Source organism: Xenopus tropicalis, chromosome 7 (genome assembly GCF_000004195.4).
Source record: "Xenopus tropicalis strain Nigerian chromosome 7, UCB_Xtro_10.0, whole genome shotgun sequence".
NCBI lineage: Eukaryota > Metazoa > Chordata > Amphibia > Anura > Pipidae > Xenopus > Xenopus tropicalis.
The window spans coordinates 24,607,709-24,630,653 of NC_030683.2; the positions used below are offsets into that span (position 1 = coordinate 24,607,709).

General features: G+C 40.4%; 1 protein-coding gene across 1 annotated transcript in view; it reads left to right on the forward strand.

Moving 5' to 3' along the window:
• The first annotated feature begins 214 nt into the window (after positions 1 to 214).
• The window catches only part of adam12 (ADAM metallopeptidase domain 12), a 317,400-nt gene continuing 294,669 nt past the window's right edge, over positions 215 to 22,945 (forward strand). The window contains 1 exon segment of the mRNA NM_001040014.1: positions 215 to 356. Coding sequence (NP_001035103.1) covers positions 254 to 356 — 103 coding nt within the window. The 5' untranslated portion in view covers positions 215 to 253.

Below are 22,945 nucleotides of genomic sequence, written 5' to 3' on the forward strand. Positions count from 1 at the left end.
CTTCCTCTCTCTCTAACGGTCCGAATGCCGCTTTCTGGCCAACACACACTCATTTATTGCAACGGTCAACAGTCAAAAAAAAGAAAGGGGGCCAAGTTTAGAGGAGAAGGACTAGATGCACATCCCAGGCAGGAGGGGTTAACAAACTGCATGCAGGAAATTTCTCACATCCTGAGTCCCTGTGCTGTAACTGTATATTATGGCTCTTTCCCCCTCAGCCAGCTGATGAAAGCTCTCGCTCAGTCAGGATAAGATGTCAGAGAGTCTCAGAGCAGAGCAACGGGGTTTTCTGCCATTGCACCTACTTATCCTGCTGCTTTGCCTTAGCTGGGGTGTTATTCCTTCCCAAGCCCAAGGTAAGTCGTTACTTCTCCTGCTTTTGTGTCTTTAGGAATGTTCTGACTCAGGAGTTCCATTCTGGTGCCCTGGGCAAGAGTTCAGAAGTCGTGTTACTTTGCAGTTCTGGTTACACTGAGGGAGCCTCTATTGTTCTTTCCCAGCCGTGTCCTGCTCACCTTGGGCTCGGCTACCTTTCCTTCACTTGCTGGGGGAGAGTCCGGAGGGTGACTGGGGCAGGACAGCTGCTAGGAGCTGCAGGGAATCCCAGACTGCCACTTGTAAGCCTTTTAGCCCAGTTAATTCTATGGGCAGAGGGGCAATGTTGCTGGAGGGATACAGGCACAAGCTGAGTGCTCTGTCACGCTGCAACAGACTGGGAAGCTTAACGTCTCCTCACTTCAAACTTTTATTGCCACTCACAGACATATGTAGCTGCTCTTAAAGGGCCAGTAACATGAAAAATGAATGGGCATTGTATGTACAAGTACACATATTGTTACTCAGCACTTATTATGTATGTCAGCATTGCATGTTAATAGTGTTTGCAGTTGCTGTTAATAGATAATTACTTAGACTGTAAGCTCTAGGGGGCAGGGACCTCCTTCCTACTGTGTCTCATACCACAAGGCACTTACTCCCTGTGTATTTATACTTATTTATTGTATTTATCATAGCACTTGTCCTCCCTGTGTGTAATTGTGTATATTGTAAGATTGTACAGCGCTGCGTACCCTTGTAGCGCTTTATAAATAAAGTTATACATACATACATACATACATAATAAACAGAGAAAAATACATTGATGGATGGATAGATTGATGATAGATAGAGAGATAGTAGTGAGTGACAGAGATAGATCAATAAATAAATAAACAGACAGATAGTAGAGAGAGGTGGAGATGATAGATAGATAGCTAGATAGAAAGATAGATGATATATAGACAGATGAATAAATATATATATATATATATATATATATATAGCAAGACAGTGAGCCGCACACACAGGGACTTAGTTAGAAAGCAAAAAAAATTTATTAATAGAAAAAATCCAACGTTTCGAGCACTAACTGTGCTCTTCCTCAGGGAAGAGCACAGTTAGTGCTCGAAACGTTGGATTTTTTCTATTAATAAATTTTTTTTGCTTTCTAACTAAGTCCCTGTGTGTGCGGCTCACTGTCTTGCTATATACATGTTTTTTGCAAGCACCCGGGGCAGTTGACTATTATTAGGGTGTGCTCTGTCTTTTTCTGTATATATATATATATATATAAATATATAGACAGATAGATGATTGATAGAGAAAGATGATAGATAGATAGATAGATAGATAGATAGATAAATAGATAGATAGAGAGATAGAGAGATGATAGATAGATAGATAGATAGATGATAGATAGATAGATAGATAGATAGATAGATAGATAGATAGATAGATAGATGATAGATATAGCAAGCCATGGATGACTGTAGGGGCCATCCTGTATAGCAGATAACATTAGAGAATACTATGGCTTCAGTAGTTATTTGTGGATAAACTGAGGCCAAATGGTGTTCATGCCTCTTTACCCACCTACAGACTGAGAGCCTTTCCTGTAGGAAATAAGGCTGCAGCTGCCAAGACAGTATTGCAAACGAGTCTGGCTTAATTAACAAAATAAACTCCTTTTGTTGCTCCATTTGCTGCGAGAGAGTCTGGAGGGTGTCAGGGAGAGCGGGGCTGCCAGTAGCCGCGGGGATGCCCAGGTTGTTAATTGTGAGCTCTGCTGCTCCAGTAACTCACTATAATTGGCAGTGATACAATGGTACTGGGTGGATGTAACGGTGACAAACTGACGGACAAATAAAGTTGATATTGGGGTTCTTATGGACCCATTTATTAGAATTAAATAGAGGACCCCCAGTAGAATGCTTTATGAGGACCAGATAAATTCCCCAGCATCCCACCTCCAGCAGAAGGTACCAAATGGAGGGCCCCAGCCTAGGTTAGACATCCCTGACAGCACTGTGGCCCCATAACTTTCCTTTACTGGCCAGGATCTCCAGCCCTGATCTGCTGATTTTGTTCAGTCTCATATCTCACATCCATTTGTTCTTTAGAAACATCTCTGGTGCATTGGTTCAAAGAATGTTATCCCACGTGAGTAATAAATCAGTCTCGGGTTGGTGATAAATTGCTGGTACGGGGCTGTGAGCCGGGGAAGCCCATTTATCACTGCTGCTGTCGAGCTGAGATTGCCTAAAGATGTCAGTACAGTAACAATAGTAAATAATCTGGAATTTAACAGAAAAGGCAAAAAAATGGGGGGGGGGGGGGTTCCTTTATCTCTTGATTTACTGCTTTCAGAGAAGTTTCTGCTGTTTCCTCCAATAATGTTGAGGGATGAAGTTCAGCAACAGATGGAGGGCTGCAGAATGGGCATAGTAATGATAGTTTAAAAATGATTGCGTGCATTAAAATGGTAGTTTACCTTTAAATTAACTTATTATAACGTAGACAGTGATATGTTGAGACAATTTGCAATTTGTCTTCATTTTTTTTTTAATTATTTAGCTTTTTGTTCAGCTCAGCAGCTTTCTAGCTTGAAGTGTTTGCAGCTATATAGTTTTAGGGTCCAATTAACCAGGCAGTGATTTTAATGAGAATCTGAAAGGTCGAGGTTTTAAAGGGGTGGTTCCCTATTAAGTTAACTTTTCTGGCAGCCAAGAAACTATTGCACTGTGAGGCTACAATTTTGTTGTTATTGTTACTTTTTATTACTTATTTTTATATTCATGTCCTCTTCTATTCATATACCAGTGTCTCATTAAAACCGCTCCCTGGTTGCTAAGGTAATTTGAACCCTAGCAACCACATAACTGCTGAAATTCCTAGAGAGATGCTGAACGAAAATTAAAATGGAAAAATGAAGACTAATGCAAATTGTCTTAGAATATTATTCTCTACATAATACTAAAAAAAATATAAGTTAGTGAGCAGGGGAAAGTCTTGTGATGTTGCCTTGTGCAGAAATTCAAGTTAGTGAGCAGAGGGAAGTCTTGTGATATCGCTCTGCTCAGAAATTGAAGTTAGTGAGCAGAGGGAAGTCTTGTGATGTTGCCTTGTTCAGAAATTCAAGTTAGTGAGCAGAGGGAAGTCATGTGATGTCGCTATGTTTAGAAATTCAAGTTAGTGAGCAGAGGGAAGTCATGTGATGTCGCTATGTTTAGAAATTCAAGTTAGTGAACAGAGGGAAGTCATGGGATGTCGATATGTTCAGAAATTGAAGTTATTGAGCAGGGGGAAGTCATGTAATGTCGCTATGTTTAGAAATTCAAGTTAGTGAACAGAGGGAAGTCATGTGATGTCGATATGTTCAGAAATTGAAGTTATTGAGCAGGGGGAAGTCATGTAATGTTGTCTTGTTCAGAAATTCAATTTAGTGAGCAAAGGGAAGTCATGTGATGTTGCCATATTTAGAAATTCAAGTTAGTGAGCAGAGGGAAGTCGTGTGATGTCGCTATGTTCAGAAATTGAAGTTAGTGAGCAGAGGGAAGTCGTGTGATGTCGCTATGTTCAGAAATTGAAGTTAGTGAGCAGGGGGAAGTCTTGTGATGTCGCCTTGTTCAGAAATTGAAGTTAGTGAGCAGGGGTAAGTCATGTGATGTCGCTATGTTCAGAAATTGATGTTAGTTAGCAGGGGGAAGTCTTGTGATAACACCTTGTTCAGAAATTGAAGTTAGTGAGCAGAGGGAAGCCTTGTGATGTTGCCTTGTTCAGAAATTCAAGTTAGTGAGCAGAGGGAAGTCATGTGATGTCGATATGTTCAGAAATTCAAGTTAGTGAGCAGGGGGAAGTCTTGTGATGTCGCTTAGCTGAGAAATTCAAGTTGGTGAGCAGAGGGAAGTCTTGTGATGTCACCCTGCTCAAAAAATGAAGTGTGTGGGTAGAGATCAGCTGAGGCTTCTCTGGCCAATTCTAAGCAGATCAACATTACAAGAGTTTCCTCTGGTCACTAACTTTTCTGCCAACTGTGGCAGGTTAGCACACTGAAAAGCACTGTTGCTTTAATTTAATATTAAGTTTTTGTGGTGTTTGATGCAGGTTTGAGTGCACCTAAACACATCAAGTAATTGATTCCGTTGTACTCATGAGCATTCAAAGTTGTGCTCTTTATTCTTTAGTTACAATGAGTTGGTTACCGCTATGATAAAGGGAACCCTTGCTTCATTATATGACAATGATTCATGTGATTTGCCAGTACCCATGGTTTTTCCAACTGTTGGGAAATTCAGCTCCCAGCATTCTTAATCAAACCATTGTTTCTTAGGGATTCTTGGTGCTGGAGATCAGATCATGATTCCGATGCTTCCAGTCATTTATTGCTTATTGTAGTTTCCCTACACCTTATTGCATCTAGCGGGGATCATAGAAGGATAATTGGCTGGGGTTTATGTATGAACTCACAGGCCTCCAGCAGGGGTAGCTGCATGGATATGAGATGTATCAGTAAAACTGTAGGGTAATGTATCCGATTGTTTACAAAATCCTGGACACTTTTAATAAATGCACATTACTGGGCTGGTAATTAAATGCAATCAGTGCAGCCTTTATTTGGTTGATATTCATGTAATAGGGTGCACTTACTATAGGAAGGCAGCCAGTGCACAGCCACGTCCAGGGCTCCCTTTATGTCTTAACAGTGAGAGGTTCAATTGCATGCTCTGTGGGTCAGAGGTTGAATAGTTTTATTTGCAGCCATTTGTAACATTAGTAGCCAAATGCCAATAGCGTTGCCACCTCACCCTCATTATACTGCGCACGTGTTTAATCTATATCCTGCATGGCTAGTTAAAAATTAATTTTTAGATGCATGGTGCAAGGCTGCACATAAATCAGTTCAGTCTGCAGCATGCATCTTAATCAGGGGTCCCCAACCTTTTTTACACGTGAGCAACATTTAAATATGAAAAAAAGTTGGGGAGCAGTGCAGCCCAGTAAGGGCTGTGATTGGTTATTTAGTAGCCCAATGTGGACTGGCAGCCAACAGGAGGCTCTGTTTGGTATTATACTTGGTTTTTATTCCCCCAGAACTTGTCTCCAAGTCAGAAATTCAAAAATAAGCACCTACTTTGGGGCCACTGGGAGCAACATCAAAGGGGTAGGAGGGCAACATGTTGCTTCTGAGCCACTGGTTGGGGATCACTGATCTAAATTAATTGCTAATTAGTAATTAACAATGCCATTTGCTGATTGGTTGTTATGGGTTACTGGACCAAGTGCAAACTTTAGGACTTCCTAATCCTAACGTGTATTTTCTGTGTAAAATGAATGATCTCCCATATGTCACTTCTGAAGCACAATAAACAATAAACAGGAGCTAAGCACTGCTTTTATACAGGGTCTAGTTTCCCTTTAAAAGAAGAAGCCCATAAAACCATGACAAAGCTCTATTTTTAAACATGTGAAAACTTCTGTTTGACACACTTGTTACTTAAGAAGCACATCTGTAACGCACATTTGGACAGGCTGCCCGAGTGTGCCCCTGAGTACTGCTGCATCATTATCTGCTTCTCAGATATATTTTGTTTAGGCCAATGGCAAGCTCAGCCCCTTCTGCACTGGAATAAATCCCCTGCCCGTGCTGTCTGCCATTGACTTGAATGGTAACTGCCTGTTAATGCGGATGACAAGTGGCGGCCGGCAGTACAAGCCAGTGGGAGGCAGCATGGGCCCCATTGCACTGCTCTTTATTATGGGACCCAGATCATTATGAGTATTATAGTTCATAATAGGGGTTATAATATTTTTTTATTAGATTTTGTGGGTCAGATTATATTTGACTTGTCAGGCAATATCAGGAGATTTTGTGGGATGCTACAAAATCTGAACCCTGTTGCAATCTAAGGTCCCAATCACATTCACACACAGTAGGGTCAGTTTTATCAGTAGGCAATTAACCTTTAGGCCTGTATATGTTTGAAACCAGAGTACCCAGAAGAAATCCACAGAGGTAGTGTCCAGGCTGGAATTAAACTCAGGACCCCAGTGTTGCAAGGCAAAATGGCAACCCAACAAACCACATGCTACCTGTGACATAGCATACCTTCCATGCCCATTTTCTCATTATTTTACCTTTAAAGGAAACAAAAAATGAATGTATGTGCAGATTGTATGTTTGTATGAAGAAATAACAGGGAGCTTCTCACTGAAAGATCTTATTGCTTCAATTAGCTGGACAAGGCTTTATTGAGCAATGTTGCTTTAAAAATACAAACCTGATGTTGCTGGGGCCACACGTCTTGGCATTCGTTCTGAGCCAGATTAAGGCCAATTGGGGTCCTCGGCAGGGTAGCGCTTGGGAACCCCCAACTTCAAAAAGCACTGAACTGGGGAACCAAAAAGTACATTCCATTTACATTTCCACTAAGCCTTTGTCTGACCCTGAGTGCTTTAACCCTTAATCAGTATAGAGTATCCTGGGAAGTTACCCCACCAACTCCTCTAAAGGGCAACTATACTTTTTCTATAGTTATATATATATTTTCTCTATAGTTCTCTATACACAACAGAACTTCTAGACATAAAAAGGATCATATATCTTGCAATAGCCCAACCAGGGTTGGACTGGGGGGTGCTGGGCCCTGCAGGTGAGCCCGCCAGCCGCGTCCCCTCCTACCCCTAACCCCCCCGCAGGGGCCCCATCTGAGCCTCCCTAACCCCCCCCCCACAGGGTCCTCCACCCGGCAGCCCAGACTTGACCCTTGCCAGCGCTCCCCCACCCAACATCTTCCCCTGAGTGCACATAAGTTTAACATGTCAGGGGAGGAATGGTCGGCCGGGGGAGCGCCGGCAAGGGTCGGGTCTGGGCCACCGGGTCTTTTTACCGGCAGCCCAGTCTGACCCTAAACCCAACCATTTTTACTAAACTCCACTAGGGAGTAGTGAGCATCATGAATGTTCCTCAATGCCAGACAATCCAACATAGCGATGAGTTGTCTAATGTCACTTTATCAAAAAATTTATTGAAACAGAGAATTTGCAAAATGCAATGTTTTGGGTTTTTTTGCAGTGATTTTTTCCATTTCATGAGACAATTTTTTGCACCCATTGAGTGGGTGGGTTACAAATTGTTCTCCTAGTTTACAAATGTGGCAGCTGGTACCGCAGGTAATCGCCATACAGTACATGAATACCATACCCAGGTTACTTTACTCCACATTCGTAAATAACCCCCCTTACTTTGCTCTTGTGGGGTGCAGACCTGGCAATATTGTGCTAAAACAGTGATTTTCTGGAAATGGTTCAACTCAGTCAGTAAATGTAATAATCATAATACCTAGTGTAATCAATTGCTGCAATATTGTGCCTTTGATTAAATCATAAAACAAGCGGAACTGCTCTCAGCACTTGTGAATGAGGATTTATTAGCGATGCAGGAAGCACAAGAATGCAGCCATATGACGCATTTATCACATAAACACACTCACGTTCATCTATTTAGCAACTGCCAAATTGGCCTTATTATTCATTTAATGTCAGCATTGGTAAACCAATGAGCACTCTGCATTTAACCCTATCATGCCTTAGCGGCACAGAAGAGCTGGGGCAAGGAAGGGTATCTGCCCTCAGCCTGGTGTATTATGGACTTATACCGCTATCAACAGAGATGCCAGGTGGGTCAGTGCTGGAAAAGTGCAAATCAGAAAGAATAAGACTCAAGTTTTAGAGGTGGGAAATGTTAATGGTTTTCAGCCTTCTGCCCTCCGGCTATTCTTAGTCAGTGACTCCCAGGAACTCCCAGCATCATCCCATGTTTGTGTAGTTTTCATCGGTTCCCTTTCCACTTCCTGGCTTATAGGTTAATTGATTTCACATGAAACTGATCCTAGGCAGTGGAGTAATAATATAACACACGGGTAATACATATATTGGGTTTATTGAATTTTATCATATTATAAAGATAGGTAATATGTGAAAACACTGTCATACAGGTATGGAATGTATTATACAGAATACGTAAGTCCCCCCCCTCCCTGTTACAATTAAAACACCCAGAATAGCCCCCACTGCCTTAAAGCAACACTGCAGAATCTTCTCCCATGTGTAATTAAGGTTATACTGCCTACTCTGCAAATCTCGGGGCTCTAAGGACTGAGTTTTATGGAGGGCTATAGAGACTCATTAATACAACATAAAGTCCAATTACAATTAATTATAAAAAAAAATAAACAGTGCAAATCAGCTGAGCTGAGGGGGATGATGGGGGTATGTTATCATTTGCTTTGACCAATAGTAGGTATTTGTGTTCCGGAACATTTGGTGACCCCCCCCAAATGCATTATGCGTGTAATGTGCCTGCAAATAAAGCCATTAATCACAATTAATTGTGCAGTTCTCTAGAGAAGTATTTATTGTGTTTAGAGCTGTTCTATACTCAGCGTGTGCAGCGCTTGGCCCATATGTTGCTAAAATGGGCACGATTCCACAAAAAAGCATAGATTAGGCCCTTTGGATCATTTGCTCTGTTTAGATTGCTGCTTGTTTGGGTCTGTTTGTCATGTTTGTGTGTTTCTCTTCCTGCTCGGCGAGCACACCATTCCCAAGGGTCCCAGCTAAGCACATAGTGATGTACAGCCCTTTAAACATAGTAAATCTCATTTCTTTTAAAGAATCATTGGATTTTACAGCTCTGCTCACTAGGTTAGTCCTTTATTGTGTAACCCCTATTTGGCTGTGAAAACAGGCAATACCAGGTAGATAGGCTTTAGAGCATGGGGTACATAGGACTCTAACACACAAGATGGGCTTTTGCTATGTGGGGTTTAGTGCAACTACAACTCACTTAGGCTGTGTGCAAAGTAACTGAAAGAATGGACGCCAGAAGTATCTTTTGCGGTAAAACAGAACTTAACTTGTTTATTTGTCTAAGACAAATGATCCACGGGGTTATGCAATACTCACTCAGAGGATTTAGCAGATAAAGGCACAGAAGGTAGAAAGGGATGGTGTCCACTGTTTTATCCCACCTCAGGGTGTGGGCAGGGAAAAGACAGCCAAACAGCATGGCACCACTGTGGAGAGTAGTCTGGATAAGTATCTGGTATGCTTAGGATGTGTACCTTAGTGGTCATGGATCCCAAGCAGCCAACAGTGGTTCAGGGATAGGAACTAAGCTGATACCTGTGTCTTTACTGCAGCTCTACACTAAGGCAACAGTGCCTGTAGAGGAGAATACTCCCAGTTAATCTCCCCTGGTTGGAGCCAGAAACTGCTTTTTCTAACTAAACTAACTATCTCACTTTCCTAGAAAGTACTATGAAAGATGTTATCCTGTTCTTGCTAATCCTCATTCACGGGGTCCCTGCTCCCCGACTCCACTAAAGTTTAAGTGGTACTCTAGGGTATATGGCTTACTGGGGTCCTGTTGATTCCAGGCTCAGTGGAGCTCCCACCTTAGTCAACAGATTCAACCAAAGAGAAAGATCCACCCCTGTGCTAAGCACTATATTAGAGTGCAAAGGAATGGTCTACCTACAAACCAATAAGGCACAAAATGCTAATGTCAAATTGGATACATGGGCCTTTGCCCAGTAACAAGGAAATGGTAGGGTTTAAAGCCATAGGTGCATATTAACCCTATTAGCCCTACAACTGTTTTGGCACATATGTATGCAGGCAGGCTGTGAAACAGCGGGCCATATATTTGTGTATAGATGTTACATCAACATGTTCAGTGTATATATGATATTATTGTGGCTATTCCCAGTGAGGGGTTCACCTTAGACTAAAGGTGGGCAGATGTCAATTGGGCAGGTTGGATTTTCCCATCAGATCGACAACCGGATCTGCATGTTTCTTCATAGATTTCCTTTTTTTTCTCAATCACGTCTCCTTACATCATCATCATCTAACCCTTCCCTCCTTTTATTTTCTTTGTTTTCAAAAACAGTGATTGGCCACGGTATAGGCATGCAAGGCAAATGGCTGGGCGAGCAGACGGTATCACTGACACCAGGGCCTGCCAGGAGTTCTTGGTATCCCAGTGGGCCAGTGCGACACTAAAGGGGGTAACAATACAACAGGGTTTAGATTGCTACAAGAATTCAAAGTGATACTCGGATGTTTCTGTTGAGGATCATGGAATAGTAAATCATGGTATTAATTCAAGGATGAGCTCTGATACCACAAAACACATAACAGGAAGGCTGTATCTGTTGGTCATGGTAGACTGGGGGTATTTGTTGAATAGGAAGTTCTCCATGGCAGCACGACTACCACAACAACACATCTAACTTTTGGCAGGTATTTTGCCCAAATTTAACCTTACTGCTTATCTGGGAATATATGGCAAGTCAGGGGGGGGTGGGGGGGGAATTTTCTATCATTCTGAGTAGATCAAAGACTATCTGTCCAGACTTAAAATTTGCACTGGCCACCTTGCAGGTACCACCTGTGTTTCGGTGTCCAAGCCTGACAATAAAGCTGGGCTTTGGGTGAGGCGAGTAGTTATAAAATTACATCATCATTACATCACTTTCATCATTGATGGAAACATGGTATTAAGAAGCGCAGCATGTAAATTGTATGTGTGTCCAGTTCGGTGTTAGAGAATCCCTCTATTTAATTCTGTTGGATAACATTCCATATGAAATATATATAAAAGGAATTCACATTTTTCAGTACTGGCATAACTGACTTAAAAGGGGCAGGCTGCCTCAGGGGTTAATTCTCAAAAATGCTTCCAATAATAAACTTCAGCCGTATTCCTCCGACAGTCTTTCAGTTGTCATAAAGCGCTATAATAACTCAGCCTATTTTCGTGCCTTTCCCTGTCATTTGTCTGGATAATGCGAGTGGCCGGCTGGTCTGCATTAGGGCTGCTTTTCTAAACTGGGAGTTTTTTGCCTTCGCTCTGTACTGAAACCATGATCTAATACAGAAACAAGTGAATATTTCATGGCCTGTTAAGTACATTGGATTGAAGTATAAAACATTGGATATGGAGCTGGCAAAACTGACGTTGAGACAGTAAATTCCATAGATTCAGAGCTGGAAAGAAAGAAACATTTAGACTTTTTTTTTTTTAATAAAACGGTTTCCTATTGCAAATTGCCACTTAGTACAGAAAGAATAAAAAGAATATTGAATGACCTGAAGTATAGGAGCTTGACAAGCAAGGAATAAATCGTTAATGGCAGATTACATAAGTGTCGTTACTTAGGACGCTGTAATATTTTCGACTTATTTTATCCACCAAAGGTACAGTCATTTTTCTTCTGTTGGACGGCATGGCCGTAGTGGGGTGTCTGTGCCCTTAGAAAAAGGGAATCCACTATAAGAATATGGGTGCTCGGGAATTTTTAGCAACCGGGAAAAACAAAATGTAAGAAAAAAAATTTGAACAGGTTCTATTTGTAGAACGCAATTCAGCTGGTAGCGCTGCGAGGGGGATGAGTCCCCTGGAAAGGCCAAGTAAAACAAGGGAAGATTAAAGCCTCTGGAACATCTGTGCTTGACCTCCCACTGTGCCAGTCTAGCAGAACATTACGTCCAACTTGATTTCCATGCCACTGACACTCTATTGTAAAACTGGAGGTGATTTTCAAGAGATGCAATCAGATTTAATTATTAAAGGGCCAGTTAATCCTTATTTTTCATCAAAATTGTGTTGACTATTTTCCTATAAGTATTATGTCTATGGGAACCCCTTACCTAGCACTTTGTAGCTGGTCTCATCCCTAATGCAATCAAACAAATCCTCTAGGCTGCTTCAGTAGGTCACACCCCCTGCTATCTTCTTGTAAGGAGATCAAACATAGTAGGAGGGTTAATTATTTTACCATATGTCCATATTTCCATTAGATGGCTCCAAAAATAAAATAAAAACAAGGTCTATTATCACTTTAAAGGGTAACACACTTCATTGTGTGAATCGAGGTACTTTGATTGAGGAAACTGAGTTCCACACAAACCAATATGTATGCAGATCTTTATCTCTGGGAATGGGCCCTCACCTAATGTTGGAAGGGTATCACAGAAGTACAACCTTCAACTTGATCTAATAAATTGTGGGCCAGTAGTTCCTAAACAACTGATAATCTCTTTATTTACAGAATGTAGTACAAATTTCTAGAGGACAGGACATAGTACCAATAGTTACATAAAGAAAACAGAGCCAGTGCTTTACCCATCAGGGGTCAATAATCCAACAGTAGATTTAGTCAATTCTAAATATCAGGCCTTCTACGTGGAACCTAGGCAAGCTACATTAGTCCCTAAGTCTGTTCACATGAATTCGTACACCCTGGACTTAATCTTTCTAATTCTCCTCGGAGGAGCTTCAGGCTGCTCACTACTTAGCCTGATCCAATCTTTCACTCCTGGAGTGAGCTACAATCATCACACAAATGTCACTTACTGGGCTTACCCCTGCCCAGGCCCTATCCTGCACCCACCTTCCAGGAAGGTGTAATCCAAAGAAAGAGGCAGAGCTTTCACTTTTATAGAACAGAACAACGACACATACTGGCCAGTAACTGAGCTGCCAGAAAACTACTTTAAACCAAGACTTACTCCCCTTCTAGAATAAGGACCCCCATTTTACCAGTCCGCTACATATATATGATTTTTTCCTGCTACCTGCTGTATATATGCCTATAAATGTTAAAATGTTGAATTATTTATTCTGTATTTAGTACATATTTCCTGCTTTGGTAATGGTGAATCTGTAATGTGCCATCTATTGCACAAATGAATCCTCCTGCATTCTTATCTATTAGATGTCTCAGCTCTCTGATTAATCCGTAAGAGTAGTAGAACAGGTTAGCCGCACAGACTTTAAACATTTCACAGAACAGAACAGCATGGATAGAATTATATTTTGTAATAATTAAAAATTACTTGCATGGTTTTTTACATCAAAGCCCAGGAGCAGTGGGATGGAGGTAATGGAATTGTCTAATGGGAACATCAGCTGTAATTTATGTCTAAATCTCTTGTTGATTTTGCTGTGAAGACAGACCCATTAGTACTTTTTCCCAGATCCATGGCTGGATTGATGATGATAATGATGATTATGGTGATGAATGAGCAGAATGATAGATGGGTATACACAGGAGTCAGGCAGACCCTGGTTGCTATATATATATCATGCGTCAAGGCCAGGAACCATTTTTTGTTTGATAAAATCTAAACCTTGAGCTTTCTTATCCCCAAATGAACTGATTTTGTGATAGATAGATATGCACAAACATAGATAAATAGGCATAGGCCATTGTAACATTGACAACATTTTCTGTGTACTGCACAAATGTGTGAGCTGATGTTGTAACTTGTGTGTACATACACAAGTGAATGGCTTGGAATGATTAATGGTTCTTGTATATACAACAGTGTATGGTGCAGCATCAAATGATGTACTTTGGGTGCCAAGATTTCATTTAACAGTAAGTTATAGATTTTATCTAGAATGTTTGGGGCCTGGGGGGAAGGTTGGGTTAGGGATCTTTCTGTTTCACCATTATACAGGTATCCAAAGTTATAGCATACACTTTTGAACTTGCTGCTTGTAAGGGGCTTGGAGCACTGCTGGGGGCAGAATTCAGCCAACTAGAGTGAGAACCAGGGAGACTGGCAGAGAATTATATCTTCTGTATACACCGATTTGGTGAGAATATGTATTTGTTGCCATGGATATTTTTGACATTTTTATAGGATGGAAGTGCAGGGTTCTTGCCTTTTTATTGTGATAGCCTCTACTTCTCTATTCCTAAGATATATCCAGGACATACAGATGCTAACATGGTTTAGTCAGCCTTTATATATATATATTTTTTTTTTTATATTATTAACACATATTTATAAAGCGCCAACATATTTCACAGTGCTTTGCAATTAATCATATTCATTTGACATACAAATTACATACAAACAATATCAACCGATAACCAATACAAGAGCCTTATGAAAAAAACAACGATAGCACTGATTATGCACATTTTAAGTACTAAGTTAAGAGTCATTCAAATTCAGTGAATGAAGGATCAGGTCAATCAGGTCAATGCATTACAAATACTGTGTAAGAGTATGTGGTGCTTATGTGGGAGTAATAGGAACTTATGAGACTCAACTTGAGCCTTTCCCTTTTTGTTAAAAAGGAAAAGAAATATCTTTGAGGCCCATTGAAAACTTTCTAGGTGCAACCATAAGGCCAGTCTGATGCCCTATAGCAGTGATACCCAACCAGTGGCTCCTGAGCAACAAGTTCCTTACCATCCCCTTGGAAGCTGCTGTTGGTGGCCTTAAGGAGGTGCTTATTTTTGAATTCCTGACTTGAAGTCAAGTTTTGGTTGCATAAAAACCAGATGTACTGCCAAACAGAGCCTCCTGTAGGCTGCCAGTCCACATAGAGTCTACCAATAGCCAATCACAACCCTTATTTGGCACCCCTAGGAACAATTCATTCTCATGCTTGTGTTGCTCCCCAACTTTTTTTACATTTGAATGTGTCTCACTGATGAAAATGGTGGGGATCCCTGCCCTATGGATTTACAGAGAAATAGAGATTGCTAAAAGATAAACAAAATTTGCACTAGATAGGTCAATCATAGATTCCTCCACTGCAAAACAATATGGAATAGTAAATCTATGATTTGTGGTGAGACACTGTTGTTTGTTAGAGGGAACCCAACTTCGACCTGTTTTAAAAATTGCATTTCAGTTGGAAATGAATGAAATGCAGATGGATTACTCTGCACTCCTAGCAAAATACCTCTCTGTGTCATAAAAAGTTAAGTTCTGACTGGACAAGCCCCCCCTTAACCAGCAGAAATAAATAAATAAAGCACAATGGAGGGGGCCTGTCTGGCCAGTATATTCCAGGCATGTGTTTACTCCATGCAGTCATATGTCTTCCCTGCACAAAAGCCTTCATTGTGCCGAGCCTCAGTTAAACAAGGGATGTGTTCCAAGGCATGCGGAATTTTGATGATCACATTGGCTGTGGGGGTTCCTCGCGAAGATGACTTCTCCTCTGCCTCTTGCTGTGTTTTCCTTTGGAACATGCCACCAGTTTATTCAGCTGCTGTGTTACTGACCTTACTTGCCTTTATCTTCATTTGCAACGGCGGCACTGGCTAAGAGCTCCATAAATCTCCATTGCTTTGGCCTTGAGAATCTGCATGAAATTTCAAAAGGAGATTTGGCTTTGAACAGAGAATAACACTTTGGACAGTTTGGGGCTTTTCCTTATAAAGACTGTTGCACTTAGGCGGAGATTTATTAGCGGCTCAATTGGATTTGATGTTTCATTAGCAGGGAAAGGCACAGGGAAAAAAAGTGATTTCATCTTGTAGCATCCATGCCATAACTGTTATATTTCAATTTGCTCTGTGTAACATTGATGCAAACTAATATTTTAATGTGGCACTGGTTTTCGAGCAAGGCAGAGAGGGCATTTGCCCCAGGCCCCCTACATAATCCTTGTGGGAAACCCTACAAAGCAAATATGTGCTGGATATATTCAGTATACAGGTATGGGATCCCTTAACTGGAAACCCATTATCCAGAAAGTTCTGAATTACGGAAAGACCATCTCCCATAAACTCCATTATAAGCAAATAATTATAATTTTTAAAAACAATTTCCTTTTTCTCTGTAATAATAAACCATTACCTGTACTTAATCCCAACTAAGATATAATTACCCCTTATTGGGGGCAGAACAGTCCTATTGGGTTTATTTAATGGTTAAATGATTCCCTTTTCTCTGTAATAATAAAACAGTACCTGTACTTGATCCCAACTAAGATATAATTACCCCTTATTGGGGGCAGAACCGTCCTATTGGGTTTATTTAATGGTTAAATGATTCCCTTTTCTCTGTAATAATAAAACAGTACCTGTACTTGATCCCAACTAAGATATAATTACCCCTTATTGGGGGCAGAACAGCCCTATTGGGTTTATTTCATGGTTAAATGATTCCCTTTTCTCTGTAATAATAAAACAGTACCTGTACTTGATCCCAACTAAGATATAATTACCCCTTATTGGGGGCAGAACAGCCCTATTGGGTTTATTTCATGGTTAAATGATTCCCTTTTCTCTGTAATAATAAAACAGTACCTGTACTTGATCCCAACTAAGATATAATTACCCCTTATTGGGAGCAGAACAGCCCTATTGGGTTTATTTCATGGTTAAATGATTCCCTTTTCTCTGTAATAATAAAACAGTACCTGTACTTGATCCCAACTAAGATATAATTACCCCTTATTGGGGCAGAACAGCCCTATTGGGTTTATTTAATGGTTAAATGATTCCCTTTTCTCTGTAATAATAAAACAGTACCTGTACTTGATCCCAACTAAGATATAATTACCCCTTATTGGGGCAGAACAGCCCTATTGGGTTTATTTAATGGTTAAATGATTCCCTTTTCTCTGTAATAATAAAACAGTACCTGTACTTGATCCCAACTAAGATATAATTACCCCTTATTGGGGGCAGAACAGCCCTATTGGGTTTGTTGATCCCTTATCCGATAAACCCCAGGTCCCGAGCATTCTGGATAACAGATCCCATACCTGTTTATATATATTTTTGTAATTTGATAAGATTCTTTTATAGATCAAATGATCTGCTGGTTAAGTACTCATCCTGGTGGTATAGTTTTCCTTTAAATAGTGGTTTCAGCCTTTTCTATTCTGTAACTCTAGTACTCTTTCCATATTGTTTCCGGGCAGAACACGGGCCATTGACAAGTAAATGTTTCCACGCATTGATAAAAATCAGGCTATACATTACTGCCCGCGATGTTTTAGGAAGAGGGAAGTCATTTTCCTTGGCTCGTTTCTTATGGCTATCTCCAGACAAGGAACGAGTGCCAAGACAAATGTATTTCCCCAGACCTACTAAATAAAATGTGCAATGTTTCTATCCGTGTAAGGGTGAAGCCGCACAGACAACGTGGTTTTATTTTAGAAGCAGAGCCAAAATGGTGTGGTTTAAATACAGTTATTCTTAGAGAATATACTGTAATTATAAAACATGAATTCTGCAATGTCTCTACAGACAGCAAAATATACTAAAATCCTCATCAAAAACCTGGTGTAGGCGGCCAAATAATAATCCTACATGCAACAAATGGAGCCAATTTTGTTTATCTACTTCATTACAGGCCACTCGTCCAAAAGAATTTTTAATTCTCTGTGCATTTCGTCTTCTAGAATAAAAAAGGGGTCTTCTTCAGGACACCAGAATTGCATGGGATATGTCCCTGAAGTGACATTTTTCATTAGGCATGGTATTGCATCGAATTTTTGCATTTCACCATTAGCGGATTTTTTTCGAAACAGCCTCCAAAAATTACGCCATGCGTCAAAAAAAAGTTGCAGTCACATCAAATTGGGCGCAGTCACATCCAAATGAGTGCGGTTGCATCTAAATAGGTGCGGTCACATCAAATTGGGCGTGAGCGTGGCAAACTGGGCAGACCACGTCAAAATTGATGTGGTCACATGCAAAAGTTTTGCAAATAGACTCCCTTTTAATAAAATAATTCACAATTTTAAAAAATGATCCCCTTTTTCTCTGTAATAATAAAACAGTACCTTGTACTTGATCCCAACTAAGATATAATTACCCCTTATTGGGGGCAGAACAGTCCTATTGGGTTTATTTAATGGTTAAATGATTCCCTTTTCTCTGTAATAATAAAACAGCACCTGTACTTGATCCCAACTAAGATATAATTACCCCTTATTGGGGGCAGAACAGCCCTATTGGGTTTATTTAATGGTTAAATGATTCCCTTTTCTCTGTAATAATAAAACAGTACCTGTACTTGATCCCAACTAAGATATAATTACCCCTTATTGGGGGCAGAACAGCCCTATTGGGTTTATTTAATGGTTAAATAATTCCCTTTTCTCTGTAATAATAAAACAGTACCTGTACTTGATCCCAACTAAGATGTAATTAATCCTTATTGGAGGTGCTCACTCAGCACCTGATCTGGGAACCAGCACTTATATTGTAATGACACCCACTGTGACCTACAGCACTTGTATTTGCCTATTTGTGTCTGTAAGTTACCCTCCCATATAGATTGTAAGCTCTACGGGGCAGGGACCTCCATCCTCTTGTGTCTTTGACTCTTAACTTATTGCAACTGTACTTTGCATTTATTTATATTTATTGTTATACTTTGTATTTATCTATTATTATCTTAATAACCCCCTGTTTGTATTAATGTATTCTACTGTACAGTGCTGTGTACATAAGTAGCGCTTTATAAATAAAGATACATTGTTTTTTGCCATGTGAGACTTGTTTTGCCACAACTTTTTTTTGATTCAATCACAGCAGTTTTCTATGACTGCGACTTTTTTTTTTTTGGTTGTGGTGACTTTTCGCAGAAGTTTCATGAAAAAATTTGCCAATGGGGAAATGCGGAATTTCATGGCAAATCTATGCATCGTGGAAAAATTCGCTCATCACTCGTATGGAGATCCAAATAATAGAAAGACTAGTGATGGGCGAAATAATTTGTTAGGCATGGATTTGTGGCAAATTTCCTTGATTCAAAAAAAATTTGTTGCACGCTCGTTTATTTTGACGCGCACCTCATGTGTTTGACACTGCATCAACAACGTGTGTGCAACAATTTTTTTCGCCGCGCAACATTTTAGCCGTTTCACAAAAAGCCCCAGGTCCCAAGCCTTCTGGATAACAGGTCCCATAACCGTATCATAAATTTGATCCAAAAGACCCACCTGCTGTTGCTTTCACCTGTTTGGCTAAAGTCGGCTGAAATTTAATTTCATGAGGAAAGGGAAGTCTTGTAATGTTGCTCCTCTTAGGGCTCTGGCACACGGGGAGACTAGTCTCCCATGACAAATCTCTCTTGTCGTGGGTGACTAATCTCCACGAAATGCCATCCCACCGGCAAGAATGAGTTTCCTCTCAAGGAAACTTCCACAATTTTGGGGAAATCGCTGCGCTGCGTATGCCATCCCACCAGCGATTTACATTCTCGCCGGTGGGATGGCATTTTTGGGAGATTAGTCACCCGCGACAAGGGAGATTTGTCACGGGCGACTAGTCTCCCCGTGTGCCAGAGCCCTTAGAAATTAAGGTTAGTGAGCAGAGAAGAGTCATCTAATGACTATGGTCACTTCTAATCAGGGCAAAATCACAAGACTGCTCTTTTCTCACTATCTATTATGTATTCCATTGGTCAGAATGAACAGCTGGTGGCACTGTAGTTTCAAGTTCTTTTTATTGGCAGAAAAGCTGCTAATATCTTAAAAACTATAAAAAAAAATTACAAATGCAAATATTAACTACAAAATAAAAATTGACCACACACTCCTTCAATGTAATTAAATCAACAGCAAGAATGGAAATGGGAAAATACATATCATTTTACGTTACAGCTACATCTGCATTTCACATTTTGTACAAGAATGTCCTGACACAGCACTGGATATCAGTTTTAACAGGGTAGGAAAACTAAATTACAGATTTGTAGGAAGCGTATAAAGAATTCAAAGGGAGTTTATTTTCATTTGTTTGAGTTGTATTATATTATTAATACCCATAATAAACAAATGACATTTTTTGCTGTCCCCGTTGGCTAGAAATTTCCTCGTTTAAAGGGGAACCATATTTATGATGAAAACGAACTAAACTTTCGTGGATTTTTATGAAGTCCTTAAATATTTTTTATTACATTTCTGTGTATATTAATTATTTACAGTTTCTCAGCCTGAAGGGGTATGGAAGGGGTCTATATGTACTTGTAGACATGATCATAAGGCATATTCCTTCATTTTTCTGAGCCTTTTTCTCTATTACCAGCCCCCCGTATCAGCACTTTCTTTTATTTTAGCCGCATTTTTATGAAGATAACAATTATATTATCATTTATCTCTAATTGTTGTTGAATCCTAGGGGCATTATCATGTTCTTGCAGCCATGTCTTTGCCTTGCACCAGATTCTCTTCTTTTGACAGAGTCATTTTTCTAAAATGTATGCAAATAAACACAAAACATGTTATTGCTTGTAGGGGAATTCTGGCTTCTTTGTAATCAAATGATCTTTTATTTATGTTTAATAAGCAAGAAATATGAGGGTAGATGATAGTACACTCAGAACACATTTTTAATGGAAATACATTGATTGTGTAAAAAAAAATTCACTTAGTACCTCTCAGGGTCGGACTGGGCTGCTGTGATAGTGGGTCCCGGTGGCCCAGACCCGACCCTTGCCAGAGCTCCCCCTGCCAGGCGGTTCCACCCCATGTGCATTAAATTTACGCACTTGGGGAAGGAAGACGGGTGGGGGGCCCTGCAAGGGGGGTTAGGGGGGCCCCTGGGGGGGGGCGGCGTGGCACAGGCACCTGCAGGGCCCCTGGGACAGGAGCCCCGGAGGGCCCTTTACCCCCCAGTCCGACCCTGGTACCTCTTATCCAGAATAAAACCCCTGCAACTTATAGGGGCTGATTTAGTTACCCACGAACGGGTCGAATGGAGTCCGATTGCGTTTTTTTCGTAATGATCGGTACTTTGCGATTTTTTCGGATTCTTTACGAATTTTTCGGATCCAATACGATTTTTGCGTAAAAACGCGAGTTTTCCTATCCATTACGAAAGTTGCGTAAAAAGTTGCGCATTTTGCGTAGCGTTAAAACTTACGCGAAAAGTTGCGCATTTTTCGTAGCGTTAAGTTTTAACGCTACGAAAAATGCGCAACTTTTCGCGTAAGTTTTAACGCTACGAAAAATGCGCAACTTTTTACGCAACTTTCGTAATGGATACGAAAAACTCGCGTTTTTTACGCAAAAATCGTATTGGTAACGAAAAATTCGTACAGAATCCGAAAAAATCGCAAAACATACGAAAAAATCGCAAAGTAATCGCAAAATGTTCGTTTTCAAGTCGGAACTTTTCCAATTCGGGTCGGATTCGTGGGTTAGTAAATCAGCCCCATAGGGTAGATGTTTCCCTTAGGCTTGTATGTGGGCATGGGATGCAGAGATGGGGCAGGTAGGCCTTAAGCACATTTCTGTGCCATTACTGGGGATCCTGTGAATGAGGGTTAAGTGACCATAGAGGCCATCTTCCAATTCAGCCCTTCAGATAAAGTGGGCAATTTATCTGCCTGGGTATAGGACCCTCTGGCCAAAAATATTGATAAAAAATATTTGAGAAAGATCAGCTCATTTGTTTCATAGATATGGTTGCCATCCTTTCTAAAAATAAAGTACCAGTCTGCCTGTCTTTTGTAGCTTTAATCCTGTCAAACATTTGTATCAAGTACAATTTTTTGTGGCCAGTTGGCAGCCCTAGCAGTAGAATTGGAGATAGGTAGCCAAGTATCCCAAATGTCTGCCAAGGATCTGTAAAAAAAAGCATTTATATGCCATTAGATGAGGCACCAGTACAGGCACCAGTATTGGTAGTTATATAAGTAAAAGCTTTTGCCTTGACTCTACTCTATACCAGTTGAGGTAGAGTCTGCCGTTGCTATTAAGCATTTAACCATGACATACCGTATGTCCAAAAGCATGATATTTTCTTTATATTTTACAAGGGCTGCACCTGAGTGGAGAGAGCCTAAATATAATCTATGCTCTACTGATAGCCCAAGAGGAGTCCCTTGTGAAGCTTGTATATCTGTAACTGTACTTATAGGATAGAGGTAACTTATTGTTATACATATAAGGTACACTTTTATGGCCAATAGTGATGCTGTAGTTATATGTTGTTCTCCCTGTACTTTATTCTCTACTTGAAACAATGTTAAATCTTTCAATACATATAGTATATATATTTATACACTCTGAATTCCTAAGGCAGGAATGTCAGCCTTGCTGCCCTATAGTGTTTGCAAGGAATTGGAATGACTGTGGGTTTGACTGGTCTATACTTGTGGTCTAGTTGGAGAGTGAGATGTGCTATTGTGTTTCTACTTTTACATCAGGCAGCAAAATAATAGCTACCGTTTCATGCCAAAAATCCAGTCTTGGTCTATGGATTCTGAAGTCAAAGACCATCCCTAAATCTGTCCTAGATGATGTGGCCGGCTGTTCATCATGGAAAGCTTGAGCGATTGTTTACATTCTTGAGTTACTTTGGGAGGATAATCATAAGTTTGCAGAGAGAGGGAGCAAGATTGATATGCTGATGAACTGCGGCACAAGGTTCATTGGCTCCTCGCAACCCATGGATGAGTAGAGTCAGCAAATACATTTGCAATGTGTCGCCGGCCATTCACAGCATTTCACAGGATGCAAAGAAAGATGATGTGCGAATTTCTTTTTTAAATGAAGTGCTATAGATTTATAACCATAAAAAACCTCAGACTTGATGCATAAGTAGCTACACAGAATTCTGGGGATCCAGTCCATATAACATGAACTGAGTTTTGAGTCATTATAATGTGAAAAGGAAATTAGCTCATACACAAAACACAGCAATTACCTCTAAAAGAACACAGAAAGGAGCTAAAATTTAAAGCAAAACCCACACAAATGGCAAGGTGGGACCTTTAAACTTGACACTGAACTTAGGCTAGGCTGGGCCAGATTGTTGTTCTCATTGATAACCCAGGGAACCAC